General features: G+C 36.5%; 1 protein-coding gene across 22 annotated transcripts in view; it reads right to left on the bottom strand.

Moving 5' to 3' along the window:
• The window catches only part of GRK3 (G protein-coupled receptor kinase 3), a 279,994-nt gene that overhangs the window by 82,770 nt on the left and 182,161 nt on the right, over nucleotides 1–15,063 (bottom strand). For 19 of the 22 annotated variants that reach the window (XM_063808413.1, XM_054675962.2, XM_063808418.1 and 16 more), the window contains one exon: nucleotides 769–842. The exons of the other annotated variants lie outside the window; for them this stretch is intronic. In XM_063808413.1, coding sequence (XP_063664483.1) covers nucleotides 769–842 — 74 coding nt within the window. The remainder of the gene's footprint in view (nucleotides 1–768; nucleotides 843–15,063) is intronic. 22 annotated transcript variants of the gene reach the window in all.

The raw sequence follows: 15,063 nt of genomic DNA, 5'->3' as shown, positions 1-15,063 counted from the left end.
AGCTCCAGAAACCTTTTCTGCAATTTTTGTCTCCCAGAAGCAGCCAAGCCTGGATGCTCATCTGCCTGCTACACCTGAAATCAACAGAAACCCTAGGTGAAAAGTAGCTGTAGATACTCAATGTCACCAGACCACATCTTCTAGAGTTTCCACCTCTCGCCCATTCTGTTTTCAGACTCCAGACTCCAGCAGGTCTGTGTTTCCTAGGCACTATAAGGCTGTAGGAGATTTCAATGTGCCTTCTGGAAGTTTCTGGCCTCTCTCTTCAGCTCCCCTCCAACCTCAGATTTCACCAAATGTCTTATGGGGAAAATCAGTCATGCATTTGAGCACCCCACCACACCCCCCACCAAATCTCCAATTTGTCAGTCCATTATGACCAGAAAACCTTGGCTAGTATCTCTTTCAAAGCTAGTAGCAGTCCTCTGCCTCTGCTCACATCTCCAGAACTAGCACGCTTCCACAGAAAATAAAATAACTGGTGCTCCTTGGTGCAGCTCTGGATGAGCCTCCCATCTCTGGAACTTTAGTCCAACTGTCCCTCATTGCTTCCATAGCACTCTAAAGCCTTTAAGAATGCGACTTTTATGGCATACTCAGCTTTTCATACCTGTTAGCATCTCAAACTTGATACTATATTTTGCACTACTAATTACTTTCAATGAATTTCTAAATATTTGTAAGATATTAAGTAGTCTTAATATGTTCCAAAGTACAGTTTAAATATGCTTTTGAAAGAAAAGCATCAGTAAAACAGTTACTTCTTACCTCTTCATAAAACTTCACCTGAGGTACAGCTTCATTAATTTCATTCAAACAAAAATCTTTAAATAGCAAGAAACCTAAAGGAAAAAAATAAAAAATTTCAGGGTGGGCAATTAATTGAAATTTTATCCCACAAGGGTGTTTTCAAAGCAATGTGTTTATACCTCAACCTCTTCCTCCTCTACTTTTTTTTTTTTAAAAAAGATTTCAAGAAGCTAGTGAATTAATTAATTCCTAGAAGGAAATACTCCAGGCAGAAAAATACCACATACTTGGCTCCTTGCTTCAGGATTCCTTCTCTATTCATGTTCACCCCCGCCCCCCACTTTCCACAAAAGTATGATACGACAGGGCTGGCATTCACCACCACCACTTGGAGCCGCTGACCATTGTAGTGACCAAAATAACAACCAAAGGAATAAGAGATACAGACGGTATGTGTTGGTGAGAATCACCAAGACACTAATAAACACTATGCCCACTAAAATAGGACTAAAATCCCTAAAAAAAAAACAAAACAAAAAACACCAGAACCTTTCTAGTCCTTTCTTCCCAAACCTTTCTAGTCCTTTCTCTTGCCACTCACTCACTATTTCCAAGTCCCTACCGAATACCTAGTGCCAGAGCAGATTACCCATTCCCAGGTCATGCTTTACTCCTTCACAACTACAAGCCTCACCTTTAAACACCTTTGCCTAGAATACCACACCCCTCTCTGTACCTTGAAAACTCCTGAAATAACCAGAATTGGACTCAAAAGCCAACTGTGCTCTGAAGTCTTCTCTGATGAGACAGACCCTATTGCACAATGCCTGGTACACAGTAGGTGGCCAATAAATGTTCACTGAATGAATGTTTACTTAGCCTTTCCAACATTCTGTCAAAATATTTACCACACACTAATTAATTACCTGATTTATAAGGCTCCCATTCCATTTGAAAACCTAGTGCCTAGCTTAATGCCTAATGGTGACGCCTAGATAAACAAAATTAAATAGAACAAGCTGATACCAGACTGAAGGTAGAGATACTTGAAGATTATAAAATTCCAAAAAGTCAAAACAATTAAACGGAGAGTTCGCAGAAACAGAAGCTGCAGAAAGGAACTGAAGAAAGACTCACAAAGTCTACCATGTAGAGATGAAGTGGACCAGAATTCCCCAGGTGGGACTGAAAAAGGAAGTGGCTGTGATGAGATTTTAATTAACATTAGCATAAGGATCTTGTAACTTGAACTGGTCTGTAACTGATCCATAAATTCCCCTCATAGTTCCCGGAACGTGGCCTTTGAAAATGGTAAGTGTTCGTTCACTCAAACTAGAGTAGAATGACTAAGAGTACTAGTTAAATAGGCATAGCCAGACTTTACCAGGGTCAGGCGCACACCTGCAGCAGGAGCACAGCCACGCTCCTCCCATGGAGAAACTGCAATGACCCCAACATAGGCAGGAAGTAGGAAATTCAAGAAGCAGGCAAATGGGAAGGATACACATCTCCATCTGTTCGTATGTTAGTATTCTGATTTTAAGAGTAATGGTTGTCTCTTCATTTTCATTCATTTCAAAGGATTTTCTAATTTCCCTTGTCATTTCTTCTTTGATCCGTGAGTCCTTCAGAAGGGTGTAGTTTAATTTCAAAATATTTGGGGATTTTTCAGACACTGATTTTCTGTTTAGCTCTGTTGTAGTCAGAGAACATGCTTGGTATGATTTCAATGCTTTTAAATGCATTGAAACTTTTGGTCTATCTAGCGGAATGCTGTATGGCACTTGAAGAAAGGGTGCATTCTGTTCTTATAGGGTGGAGTGTTTCATTTAAAAGAATACAAAGGCAATTAAACCAAGTGGGCTTGATAGAGTTCTTCAAGATGGTCCTCTGCAGCAACACAGATGGAACTGAAGGCCATTATCCTAAGTGAAGTAACTCAGAAACAGAGACTCAAATACTGCACATTCTCATTTACAAGTGGGAGCTAAACAATGGGTACACATGGACATAGGGAGTAAAATAATAGACACTGGAAACTCCAAAAGGCAGGAGGATGGGAGAGGAGTAAGCCATGAAAAATCACACATTGGGTACAATGTACACTAAAAGCCCAGAGTTCACCACTATGCAATGTATCTAGGTAACAAAATTGCACTTGTACCCCCTAAATCCATAGAAATAAAAGATCATCCTCTGAATCTTTACGGAATGTCTGTCTGTTTATTTATTTATTTATTTTTGAGATGGAGTCTTGCTCTGTTGCCCAGGCTGGAGTGCAATGGCGTGATCTTGGCTCACTGCAACCTCCACCTCCCAGGTTCAAGCGATTCTCCTGCCTCAGCCTCCGGAGTAGCTGGGATTACAGGCACCCGCGATCATGGCCGGCTAATTTTTGCATTTTTAGTAGATACGGGGTTTCACCATGTTGGCCAGACTGGTCTCGATCTCCTGACCTCAGGTGATCCACCTGCCTTGCCCTCCCAAAGTGCTGGGATTACAGGCGTGAGCCACCGTGCGGCCATCTGTCTATTTATTCTATCCATCATCAACAGTGAAGTGTTGAACTCTCCATTTGTAATTGTAGATTTGTTCATCTTTTTCAATGTTGTCAGTTTTTGCCACATGTATTTCTTTTTCTATTTCTAGAAGACAAAACTAACATGAGAATTTGAACTTAAATATTTTGATCAAATTAGAGATGTTTTCAAAATGTCTAAATGACAAAATGAAATAATACCACACATGGACCACTGTCTTTTGACTACACTTGGAATCAAACTGAAACTCTTCACCATAGCCTACCCACGTCCTCTGGAGTCACCATTTCCTTCTCTGGCCTCATCTCACAGTGCTCCCCCCAAGCTCACTTCACTTAGGCCAAGCTTCTGTACTGTAGTTTCTCTGACACCAAGCTCATTCCCTTCTCAGGGTTTCTTACCGGCTATTCCCACTGCCTCACACACTTTTCCTGGATCTTCTAAATGAACAGCTCACTAGCTCACTTCACATATCCCTTTCCTTGAGGAGGCCTTTCATGATTCTCATTCATTCTCACTGTCCTGCTGTCTCTATCTCGCATCCATTCACACACACACACCACAAAACACTTTGTAGCACTTATGATGAGCAAAAATTGTCGCATGTTTATATTTGCTTCTTTACTGTCTACCTCTCCCACTACAATGTAAGCTGCAATGCATAGGGCACAAGTGTTTTATTCTCTACTACATTTGCACAAGAGCATTGACTGTAACAAAGACGAGCTCAGGAGAGAGAACAAAGGAAGAAAGGTAGAAGAAAGAGCAAAGGTACAAGGAGAGGGAGGGAAGTTGGGGGAAAGGAGGAAGGAAGAGGACAGAAAGAGGAGGGATGAGGGAAACAGGGAGTTGAATGAATGAACACCCAACTTAGAATGTGTTTACCTATTTATTTAAGGAAATTTCCATTGTCGGTCAGTAGAATAAGCCAAGGACTTAGTTTAACACACAATAGAAAACACAAAATATTATTTTCCTCCTGTGTGCACATAAACTGAAGCTTTACTTTCTACCAGCTGTTTAAATGGAGCTGCTAAAATGGAGCAGCAGGAAGAAAGATATTTGCCTTTTGGCTAAATCCTAGATCACTGTGTCCTAGGCTGAACGCAACTTACCTTCATCAGCCTTAAATTATATAAAAAGCAAATGAAGCATGGCCTAGACTAGGGCAAAATATGAGAGGCAAAAATAAGGAAATATTTTGCCTAACAAGTTCACTTCATCGTTGCAATTTCTCCAGATCTTAAAGAGTAAAAAATAGTGACCTAACACCTGCTTAGTAGATATTTGTGAAATGTGTTTACTTTGTTTCTATATTTGAACCACTGCAAAATGCTGAATATTGATTAACTTTTTAGTGTATGTAACACCCGCCATCATGATAATTTTTCAAAAATTAGTAGAAAGAATTGTATTGCTTTTTATAAAATGTAAGTTAAGAGCTTTTGAAAGTATTAAATATAAGTGGTTTCTATGAGAAAATTCGAAATTAAATCTCCTAAAAATTAGAAAGGTGAAAAGATAAATATGAAAATTTTCTTGCAAGAAAAAATACTTGTCCTCAGTTTTGCCAAGGAGATTAAGACAGTAAGGAGAATAGACTGCATAACTGCTAAAACTTCCTCCCAATATTGACTAATTCTACAAAACATTTACTGAGTATCTACTAAGAGCCACTGTGTTATTCACTGAGGATGTGATTGTGAAAACAGTGTTTTTCCAATAAAGGGCTTACGGATTAGTGTAAGAGACAGACAACAAAGAAATACATATAATTTATGACAAGGAATATAAAGTAATTAAGTATGATGCTGAGATAATGATAAAAAGAGGAAGATGTATTTCAGACAGAATGGTCAGTAAGGCCTTTCTGAGCTGTGAGACAAACAAAATACAATGCATGTCAGATAAGAAAATGCTGCAATATGTAATCTCACTCCTCTTCAACATTGTATTGGAGGTCCTAGCCAATGCAATAAAGTAACAAAATGAAATAACGGTTATTCAAATTGAAAAGGAAGAATTAAAACTGATTCTATTCAATCTGGTTACCTACCTGGCAAATCCTATCTATAAGTAACTACTAGAATATGTAAGTAAATTTAGCAAGGCCACAGGACATAAGGTCATTAGATAAAAACCAATGAAATTTCTATAAGCTCATAGCACACAATTTTAAAATGGAATTTTAAAAACAAGTCAATTTGTAATAACAAAGAACTATCAATACATAGGAATAAACAAATAAATGACACACAAGAACAGTATGCTAAAAACTATAAAATGTTACTGAGATAAATTAAAGAAGATCTAAATAAATGGAAATACATACTCAGTTCATGGACTGGAAGATTTAGTATTGCTTAGATGTTAATTCTCCCCAGAATAATTTGTAGATTCAGTGCAATTACAATCATAACTCCAACAGGCCTTTTTAAAGAAACTGACAAGCTGATTCGAAAATATATATGGAAATGCAAAAAACCTAGAATACCCAAAACATCTTAAGAAAGAAAAACAAAGTTCAAAGCCTTAATGCTATCCAATTTCAAGACTCATTACATAGCCATACTAATCTTAATCAATACATTAGATTGATTAATATGGCTATATAATGTAGTGGCATTAGATTAAATCACTGGAACAGAAATATAAGGTCCCAGAATATGCCCACATTTATATAGTCAATTTAAGTCTTTTCAACAAATGATTCTGGGAAAGCTGATATCCATATGGGGAAAAAGATGAAAGGAATTGTTACCTCACACCTTATAAAGAATTAAATTAAGGATTATCATAGAACTAAATGTGAAGGCTAAAATTATAATGCTTCTAGAATATATATAGAATATCTTCACAGAAAATCTTTATGCAAAAGATTTCTTAGGCAGGGTAAAGAAAGAAATGATAAATTATACTTTATCAAAATGTAGAACTTCTGTTCTTCAAAAGACAGTGTTAAAAAAATAGACCAGCCATGGACTGGGGTAAAATATTATAAAACCTAAGTTAGAAAAAATGCCTTGTAAATTTGGATTCAAAGAAACAAACAAACACAATTCTTACAAATCCATGTTAAAAGAAGAACAACTCAATAAAAGAACTCAAGGAAGATTTGAACACATCACAACACATGAACACCTCACAAGAAAGGGACAGAAACAGCCAGTAAGCCCATGAAAGGGACTCAGCATCATTGGTCATCATGTAAATGTAAATTAAGCCACTCTAAGATATCCCTTCTCAACTACTAGAATGGCTAAGTTAAATACTGACAACCCCAACTGCCAGCAGGGATACAAGGCAGCCAGAACTCCAATGAGTTGCTGAGGAGAACGGACAACGCCTTGGGTCCCCCATGCCTCTGAATCAGCAGGCAGAGAAGGGAGATCTTGTGTTGACTGGAGTAACTGATCCTGACTGCCAAGGGGATCCACACTAGAGAGATAAGGAAAAGCATGTCTGGAATACAGGAGATTTTCTAGCGTATCCCCCCACTATTACTATGGCCTGTGATTAAAGTCAAGGGAAAACTATAACCCAATTCAGGCAGGGCTATGAATGGCCCAGACCTTTTAGGAGTCATGATTCGGGTCATCCCACCAGGTACAGAACTATGACCGACTGAGGTGCTTGCTGATGGTAAAGGGAACACGTAATCCATGGGAGTAAGGAATACCAGCTACAACCATGTGACCAGTTACAGGAATGAGGACTGCAACTGTCATGAGTGTTTCCCCCTTATTGTGTGTGTGTATGTTAAGCAAATATCTTTGCTTTCTTCTCCACTTCTTGTCCCTTTATCATGTAACAGAAGACATACTGACTTCCTAGTGTAGCATTTAAATATTGTTAACTTTACATGATGGTATTTAAGTTGCAGGACATCGAAGAAAAGAGCAAACATCATCCAAGGACTTTGCATCCTTTTCTGGGAAAAGAGTCAATGCATCTTCCATTGTACGCAGACTAGTTGTATCATGTTAGGTGGAAGTATGACCTTGTTATTGCCTTTACTGGAGATTAATTGTGGTGTAAGGAGATGTGTATGAGCACCAGGATGACAAGGGGTGGATGTGTGATGGTTAATTTCATCTTGGAGAGTGTCCTGGAATGAGATTAAAATTTAGATCAGTAAACTGCGAGTAAGCAGATTGCTCCCCATAACGTAGGTGGGCTGCATCCAATCAGCTGAAAGCCTGAACAGAACAAAAAGATCAGATGCCCCAGGGAAGGGAGAATTTCCCAGCAGAATGCCTCCAGACTTCATCTGCACCATCAGCTATCCTGGATCTCGAGCCTGCCAGCTCACACTGCAGATTTGGACTTGCCCATCTCCATAATCACATAAGCCAGTTCCTTACAATAAGTCTCTTTCTGTCTATATACACACTTCCTATTACTTTTGTATCACTGGAGAATGCTGCATTATATAGATTTGGAGCATGGTAAAGAATATACAGTCCCTTAGGAAAATAGCTTGAAAGTTTTTATAAAGTTACACCCACACTTACACAATGCAGTGATTCCTCTATTAGATACTTATCCAATGAAAACTTATATCTCCAAAAAGACTTGTATAGGGAATCTTCATAGCAGCTTTATTCATAACTTATCTGAAATGATTCAAAGACTATCAACAGGAAGATAAGCAGATTGTGATATTTTCACACAGTGGTATACTATTCAGCAATAAAACAAAACAAACTACTGATACATCCAGCATTGTACCTGTATTAGTCAGGGTTCTCCAGAGAAACATATAAGCAAGTAAGGGGAGACTTACAGGAATTGGCTCACATGATTATGGAGGCCGAGAAGTCCCATGCTATGCTGTCTGCAAGCTGGAGAAACAGATGGTGTAACTCAGTACAAGCTTAAAGACCTGACAACCAGGAGAACCAATGGTGTAACTCCCAAGCTAAGGCCAAAGGTCTGAGAACCAGGAAAAGGCTGCTAGTATCAATCCTGGAGTCTCAAGGCCTGAGAAACTGGAGCTCCAATGTCCAAGGGCAGGAGAAGATAGATGCCCAAGCTCAAAAAGAGAGAAAGGATGAGCTCTTTCTCCACCTTTTTGTTCTATTCCTGCAGGCCCTCAATGGATTGGGCAATAGCCACCCATATCCCTGATGGTGGATCTTTTTACACTGATTCAAATGCTAGTCTCTTCCAGAAACATCCTCACAGACACACCCAGCAATAATGTTTTACCAGCTATCTGGGTATCACATTTAACATAGCCAGGTTGACTACGAAACTTTACCATCACCATCAGTAAATGTCAGACATTACATTGGTCAAAAGTTGCCAGATACGAAGAAGTATATGCTGCGTAATTCTATATATATAAATTCTAGAACAGGCAAAACTGATCTATGGTTTAAAAAAAAAAATCAGAAAAATGCTTGCGTCTATGAACATGAAATTGACTGGGAAGAGGCATGAAGGAACTTTCTAAGAATGGAAATATTCTGTCTTTTGATAGAGGTAGGGGTTATGTGGGTCAATACATTTATCAGAATTAAATTGTGTACAGTACTGTAAGTAAATTTACCTTAAAAAAGAACTGGAAACAAATATTAACTCTAGCTAGTAGGTTTGCTTTCACAGCAGTATGAGTTAGCAGTTCGGAAACTCTTTACAGTGTACTCTAGGCTTACACAAATGAGTAAATATATTGAGGATAATAAGAGCCTTTTTGGATAAGAGAGTTAAAATATGGAAAGAGAACAGAATGTACATTGTAGCACTGAATTGGAATGGGAGTATCTATTTGAACTCATTGTTTCTGGTAGGTAGATATGTGAACACATACACATACACACAAACATTTCCTTGCTCTGTTTGTAAAGGTCTAGAAGCAATGACACACCGGCGGCAATGAGCACTTCTAGTGTCCAAATTTAGGCTGCTAAACACTATTCTCCATTAAAAGCAACTAGAGCTCCTTAGAGAAAAGGCTGATTGATTCTAGGGCAAGGACAGTGAATAAATAACAACATGAGCTTTAAACATCTGCTAGAAAGTAAGCAAGCACTTGCAGGATGATGGAGCTATATAACAGGAACCAGCTTGAAAGCGCTCCTAGTAGCCAAAACTGGGAAAATTTGAACATCAAAATAAATAAGAAGAGTCATAGATCATAACCCATTAGATAAATTAAGGATCTATGAGTGCATACTGATATAAATAGCAAATAAATAGGGAGAAGGAAAAGCGCTTTCTTAATAGTCAAATGCCAGTCAAAAACTATGGAATGAATGATGGAGTCAGAAAACTGATGGGTGCCAAAACTAGTGGATAAGTTTGAGTAGGAGCAGAATATTTACGTAGCGCAAAAGTAACTTCCACGAGTTACTTACTTACAAAGGGAAAACTCATAACTAACAGTGGAGGATGCTAGCAAACACCCACTTTAAACAAATGGTCAAAATTAACAATCACCAGACTTGGGACAACGTACCATTATGATGCCTTGAGAACAACACGACATCTGACCTATGGTCTCCCGACAAAAGTGCCTAATATGAATCTTAATTATTATGAACCACCAAACAAAACAAAAGAAAGGGATATTTTACAAAATAGTTGTCCTGTACTCTTTACAAATGTTAAGGTCAAGAAAGTAAAAGAAAGCTGAGGGATTAGTCCAGATTAAAGGAGACTAAAGGTATGAGAAGGAAATGCAGGCATGATCCCACACTCAATCCTAAACCAGCAAAAATTATAGCAAAAAAGAACATTTTGGGGAACAATTGTTGAAATATGAATATGGACTTTGGATTAGACAGTAGTATTATATCTGTGCTCAATGTCCTGATTTTGAACATTGTACTGTGGTTCTCTAAAAGAATAACCTTGTTCTTAAGAAATAGGGGCTGAAACATATAATGGTCAAGAGGAGTGATGTCTCTAAATTACACCCCCCAAAAATCATAAAAAGAACGAATAATGAAACAAATGAGGCAAAATGTATACAAACAATGAGACTGTTTAAAGCAGGGGTGTCCAGTCTTTCAGCTTCTCTAAGACACATTGGAAGAAGAATTGTCTTGGGCCACACGTTAACAAAAAACAAATCACAAATACATCTCAATGTTTTAAGGAAGTTTATGAATTTGTGTGGGGCCACATTCAAAGCCATCGTGGTCTGCATGCAGCCCGCGGGCCGCAAGTTGGACAAGCTTGGTTTAAAGGGTATACAAAATTCCTCATACCATTCTTATGACTTTTCTGAGTTTGAAGTTATTTCAAAATATAATTTTAAAATGCATATCAAAATACAAAGTTATAAGAAAAGCGGCAAAATCACAAAACTCATTTATGACTAAGATTATATATAATTATTGGCAAAAAGGCTAGAGAAAAATCACTGAAATTTGGCTTTTAACTATTAGAAATTTTATGTGACTAATAATAGAAATGATTGCTGTCAAATTAGCTTTTCAAATATTTATTCCTTTTATAATTAGTAATTTCCAACCCATTTAAAAACTATATATAGACATTTGCACTAGAAGAAAACTTACAACACTTTAAATCCTTGAACAAACACAATATAACAGAAATGCTAATATAATTTAACTAGAACAATGTTAATAAGCTCCCTTATAATTAAACATAATTCTGGGAGGAAACATAAAGGTGTTTTAATGCAGCAAATCAGTTACATGTTCCAAGAGTTTTCTAAAATATTTTATCATAACAATTTGAAGATTACCATTTTCACATATTATATTTCTCTATAGCCTTTTGAGTAAAACACCCTAAGCAAGCACACTAGCTCCCATATAATTGGAAATTCCCTCCAACCCCTGCAAGCACCACGAAACAACTACCTTACATCTTATCATCCAGCATCACAACACATATCATGAGACAGCCCCACTGACCATACTAGAATTGTCTCTAAACCAGGATCTCTAAACCAGCATTACATGTTAGACCTTGCGTCTTAACTTTTCCATGTGAACAAATTAACAAAACAGGTGTTAGGTTTCCCTAATATTAGTACATTTTTTCAAGTTTAAAAGAAAAACCCCTTGGATTAATCTCCAGAATTTTTTTAACTCTAAGATTCTATATCTCTAAATAAAATAAATCAAATTAGAAAGTCATGAATTGAATGGTGAAAAATACAAACATAACTAATAATCATGAAATCAAAGAGAAGAAGAAAATGAAATGGACAAAAGCAAGCTGGTTATTGAAAGACCTTAAAAGCTAGGGACAAACACCTAGACAGTAACATGAAGGTCTAGAAATAAAAATTAAATTATCCAAAGAGCAGATAGTGAACACTCACCATAACTATGTTGTATGGAATAATAAAAAGCCCTAATAATCAAATTATCAAATTATTTTAATGCATTTTCTTATAAAGTTTCAAAAGTTTGACCAACCAAAGCATTAAAATAAAACATGAAAAACACACTATTTAAAATATTATCATGAAATACACAATCAACCATTTTGCCAAGAGATAATGGAATCAAAAGTGCCCTATATTATAATTTGCTTGAGAAATAAATTAATTAAATAGATGTATTCATATATATGGTACACATTCCATATTGATATTTTTATTTATTAGTACTGAACAATGGGAAATTTAAACTTAAGCAACAGGACAATTAATAATAAAAAAAAACCCCAACACTTACGAATAAATCTAACCAGATATGTGCATGATTTGTATGCTAAAAACTACAAAATACTAATGAACAAAAACAGAGGTGATCCAAATAATTAAGAATAAAACCATGTTCATGGAATGGATTGGAAGACTTGATATTGGTAAGATGGCCATTCTTCCCAAATCAATCTATACACTTAACATGATCCCAGTCAAAAATCCAGCAGAAATTTTTGTAAAAAATCAATAAATGGATTCTAAAATTTATATTAAAAATCAAAAGAACTAGAATAATAAACTTTTTGAAAATAACAAAAAGGATTTACACTATCTGGTTTCAAGATATATGATAGGCCGGGCACAGTGGCTCACACCTGTAATCCTAGCACTTTGGGAGGCCGAGGCGGGTGGATCACTGGAGGTCAGAAGTTCGAAGCCAGTCTAGCCAACATGGTGACACCCTGTCTTTATTAAAAATAAAAAATAAAAAAATTAGCCAGGCTTGGTGGCAGGTGCCTGTAATCCCAGCTACTCGGGAGGCTGAGGCAGGAGAATCACTTGAACCTGGGAGGCAGAGGTTGCAGTGAGCCAAGATCACGCCACTGCACTCCAGCCTGGGTGACAGAGCAAGACTCTGTCTCTAAAAACAAAAAAACAAAAAGGATATATTATAAAGATACAGTAATCCAGGCAGTATGCTGTTGGAGAAAAGGATAAACACATAGATCAATGAAAAAGAATACAGTCCAGAAATAGATCTACATATACATAATCAATTGATTTTTCACCAAGGTGCAAGGATGATTCAATGAGAAGAAAGCCTTTTCAACAAATGGTGCTGCAACATTGAACATCTCTGCAAAAATATGTGATTCCTACAAAAATTAACTCAAAATGGATAATAGAATTAAATATAAATCTTCAAACTATAAAATTGTAGGAAAAAATTCAAGAAAATCTTTGCAACCTTGGGTTAAAGCAAAGGTCACCAAGATCCAACAAGATCTATAAGAGTGAAAACTGGCAAATTCAATTTCATTATACTTTAAAACTTCTGTTCTACATGCTTAAGAAAATGCAAAGACATGCCACATATTTGGAGAAAATATTTGCAAAATATATATCTGCTAAAGGACTTGTATCCAAAATATATGAAAGACTCTCAAAATGCAATAATGAGAACACAAACCAATATTTTTGAGCAAAAGACTTGAACACACTTTCACCAAAGAAGATACATAAATGTCAATTGGGCACATGAAAAATTAACATCATTAGTCATTAGGAAAATACCAATTAAAATCACAATAAGATAATCCTATATACTTAGTAGAATAACAAAAGCAAAAAAGAAAAGAAAAGACAATAGCAATGCTGGTAAGGATGTGGAGCAGTTGGAACTCTTAGACTGCTAGTAGGAATGCAATTTGTAAAGCCTCTTTGAAAGCAGTTTCTTTAAACAAACATTTGTCGTTTGACCCAATAATCCCACTCCTAAGTATTTACCAAGAGAAATAAAAATGTATGCTCTTATAGTCACATAGAAATCTGCAAACAGATACTTAAAGTGGCTAGCTTTACTTGAAACAACCCAAATGTTCAGTTGGTGGATGGATAAACCAACTGCGATGCATCCATACAACGGAAGCTTCCCAATACACGGGAATGAACTACTCATACGTGCAACATGCATCTCAAACACATCATGCTAAATAAAAGAAACAAAAGGCTACATGCTAAATGATTCCACTTATAAGACATTCTGGAAAAGGAGAAATCATAGGAACAGAAAACAGATCCATAGTTGCCAGGAGCTGGAGCATAAGCTGTGGGTTGACTACGAAGGGTCACCAGGAATTTGGAGAGGTAACTAACTGCTCTGTATCTTGATTTTGGTAGTAGCTGCACACTTTATGCATTGGTCAAAACTCACAGAATTGTAGATCTAATTGCTGAATTTTACTTTATTTAAATTATACCTCAATAAACCTGCACCTCCACCCTCCACCTAAATAAAAATAGCACCATGAAAGAAGAAAGAAAAATAAAATTGGACACATACAGTTGAGCCAGGAATAAAGCTCAGAGATGTTCCCTCACAGTGGCTGTAAATAGGTCACAAATTGGAATCTAAAATTTCTAGAAGCCAGCCTGATCACTTGCATAGTTCTCAATGTCTACAGGATGTTTTCATAAACACAAGTTTGTATGGAGGATAAAATTATTCACACACATAAGTATGGACTAAAATAAGTCATTAGAAAGGTTCTTGGTAATACAGAGGTCATAAACAAGTACTCTGACACATCCAGGATACACAACATTCTTCACAAATGAAAATAAGGGAAAGTGTAGATGACAAATAAAAAAGCAAATTCATAAATAAAGAAAAAAGCATATAGATATAAAACCTGAAAACTCCCATAAGATGTCATGTCCCTACTGGCTAGGGATTACTAACCTACATTCCCAATTAACAATTCTCTGCTTTTTTTCTTCCAAGTTCCAATAGGAGCAAATAAACATAAATCAAAGTGAGTATTCAGTTAACTATAATCATCTATTTCATAGTTAACTATAATCATCTATTTCATATAAGCCTTAAATACGCTTATTTTTATTAAACTCTACATTTCAAACTCGAACTTTTACTTCTTGACTTAAAAGTTTACAGGAGGAGAAAATTATAAATGAAATATAATTTGGGAATATTGTAAACAGTTGGATCTTCTTCTAAAACCCAAGTTCTCCATCCTGCCCACAATTTAAATTCAACACATATGTATTCTTCCAGCATATCAATAAAATATTCCTAGATTAATTAATGGGATCATTCATTTAGATAATGGAGAGATTTTGAGCCATGAATATTAAGAGTCCAACAGACAAAAGCACAAATGGAAATGAATGTGGCCAAAGAAAAATTCATGGAATGTTCCAAGCAATTGGCTCTTGACTCAAAAAGGAACAACGCGAACTGGGACTGGGAGGGAAATGTAAGAATGTAGGGGCGAGAAAATTCTATCAAACCCTTCCAATGGCTGGATTGCTTTCAGCCTTTTAAAACTATTATATAATGACAGAAAAGTAAAAATTTCTGACTATGCCACCATGCTAATACTCCTTTCCAGATTGCAC

The sequence above is a fragment of the Pan troglodytes genome, chromosome 23, assembly GCF_028858775.2.
Source record: "Pan troglodytes isolate AG18354 chromosome 23, NHGRI_mPanTro3-v2.0_pri, whole genome shotgun sequence".
Classification (NCBI taxonomy): Eukaryota; Metazoa; Chordata; class Mammalia; order Primates; family Hominidae; genus Pan; species Pan troglodytes.
The sequence above is the reverse complement of the archived record's forward strand: the minus strand, read 5'-3'. Positions and strand labels throughout refer to the sequence as shown.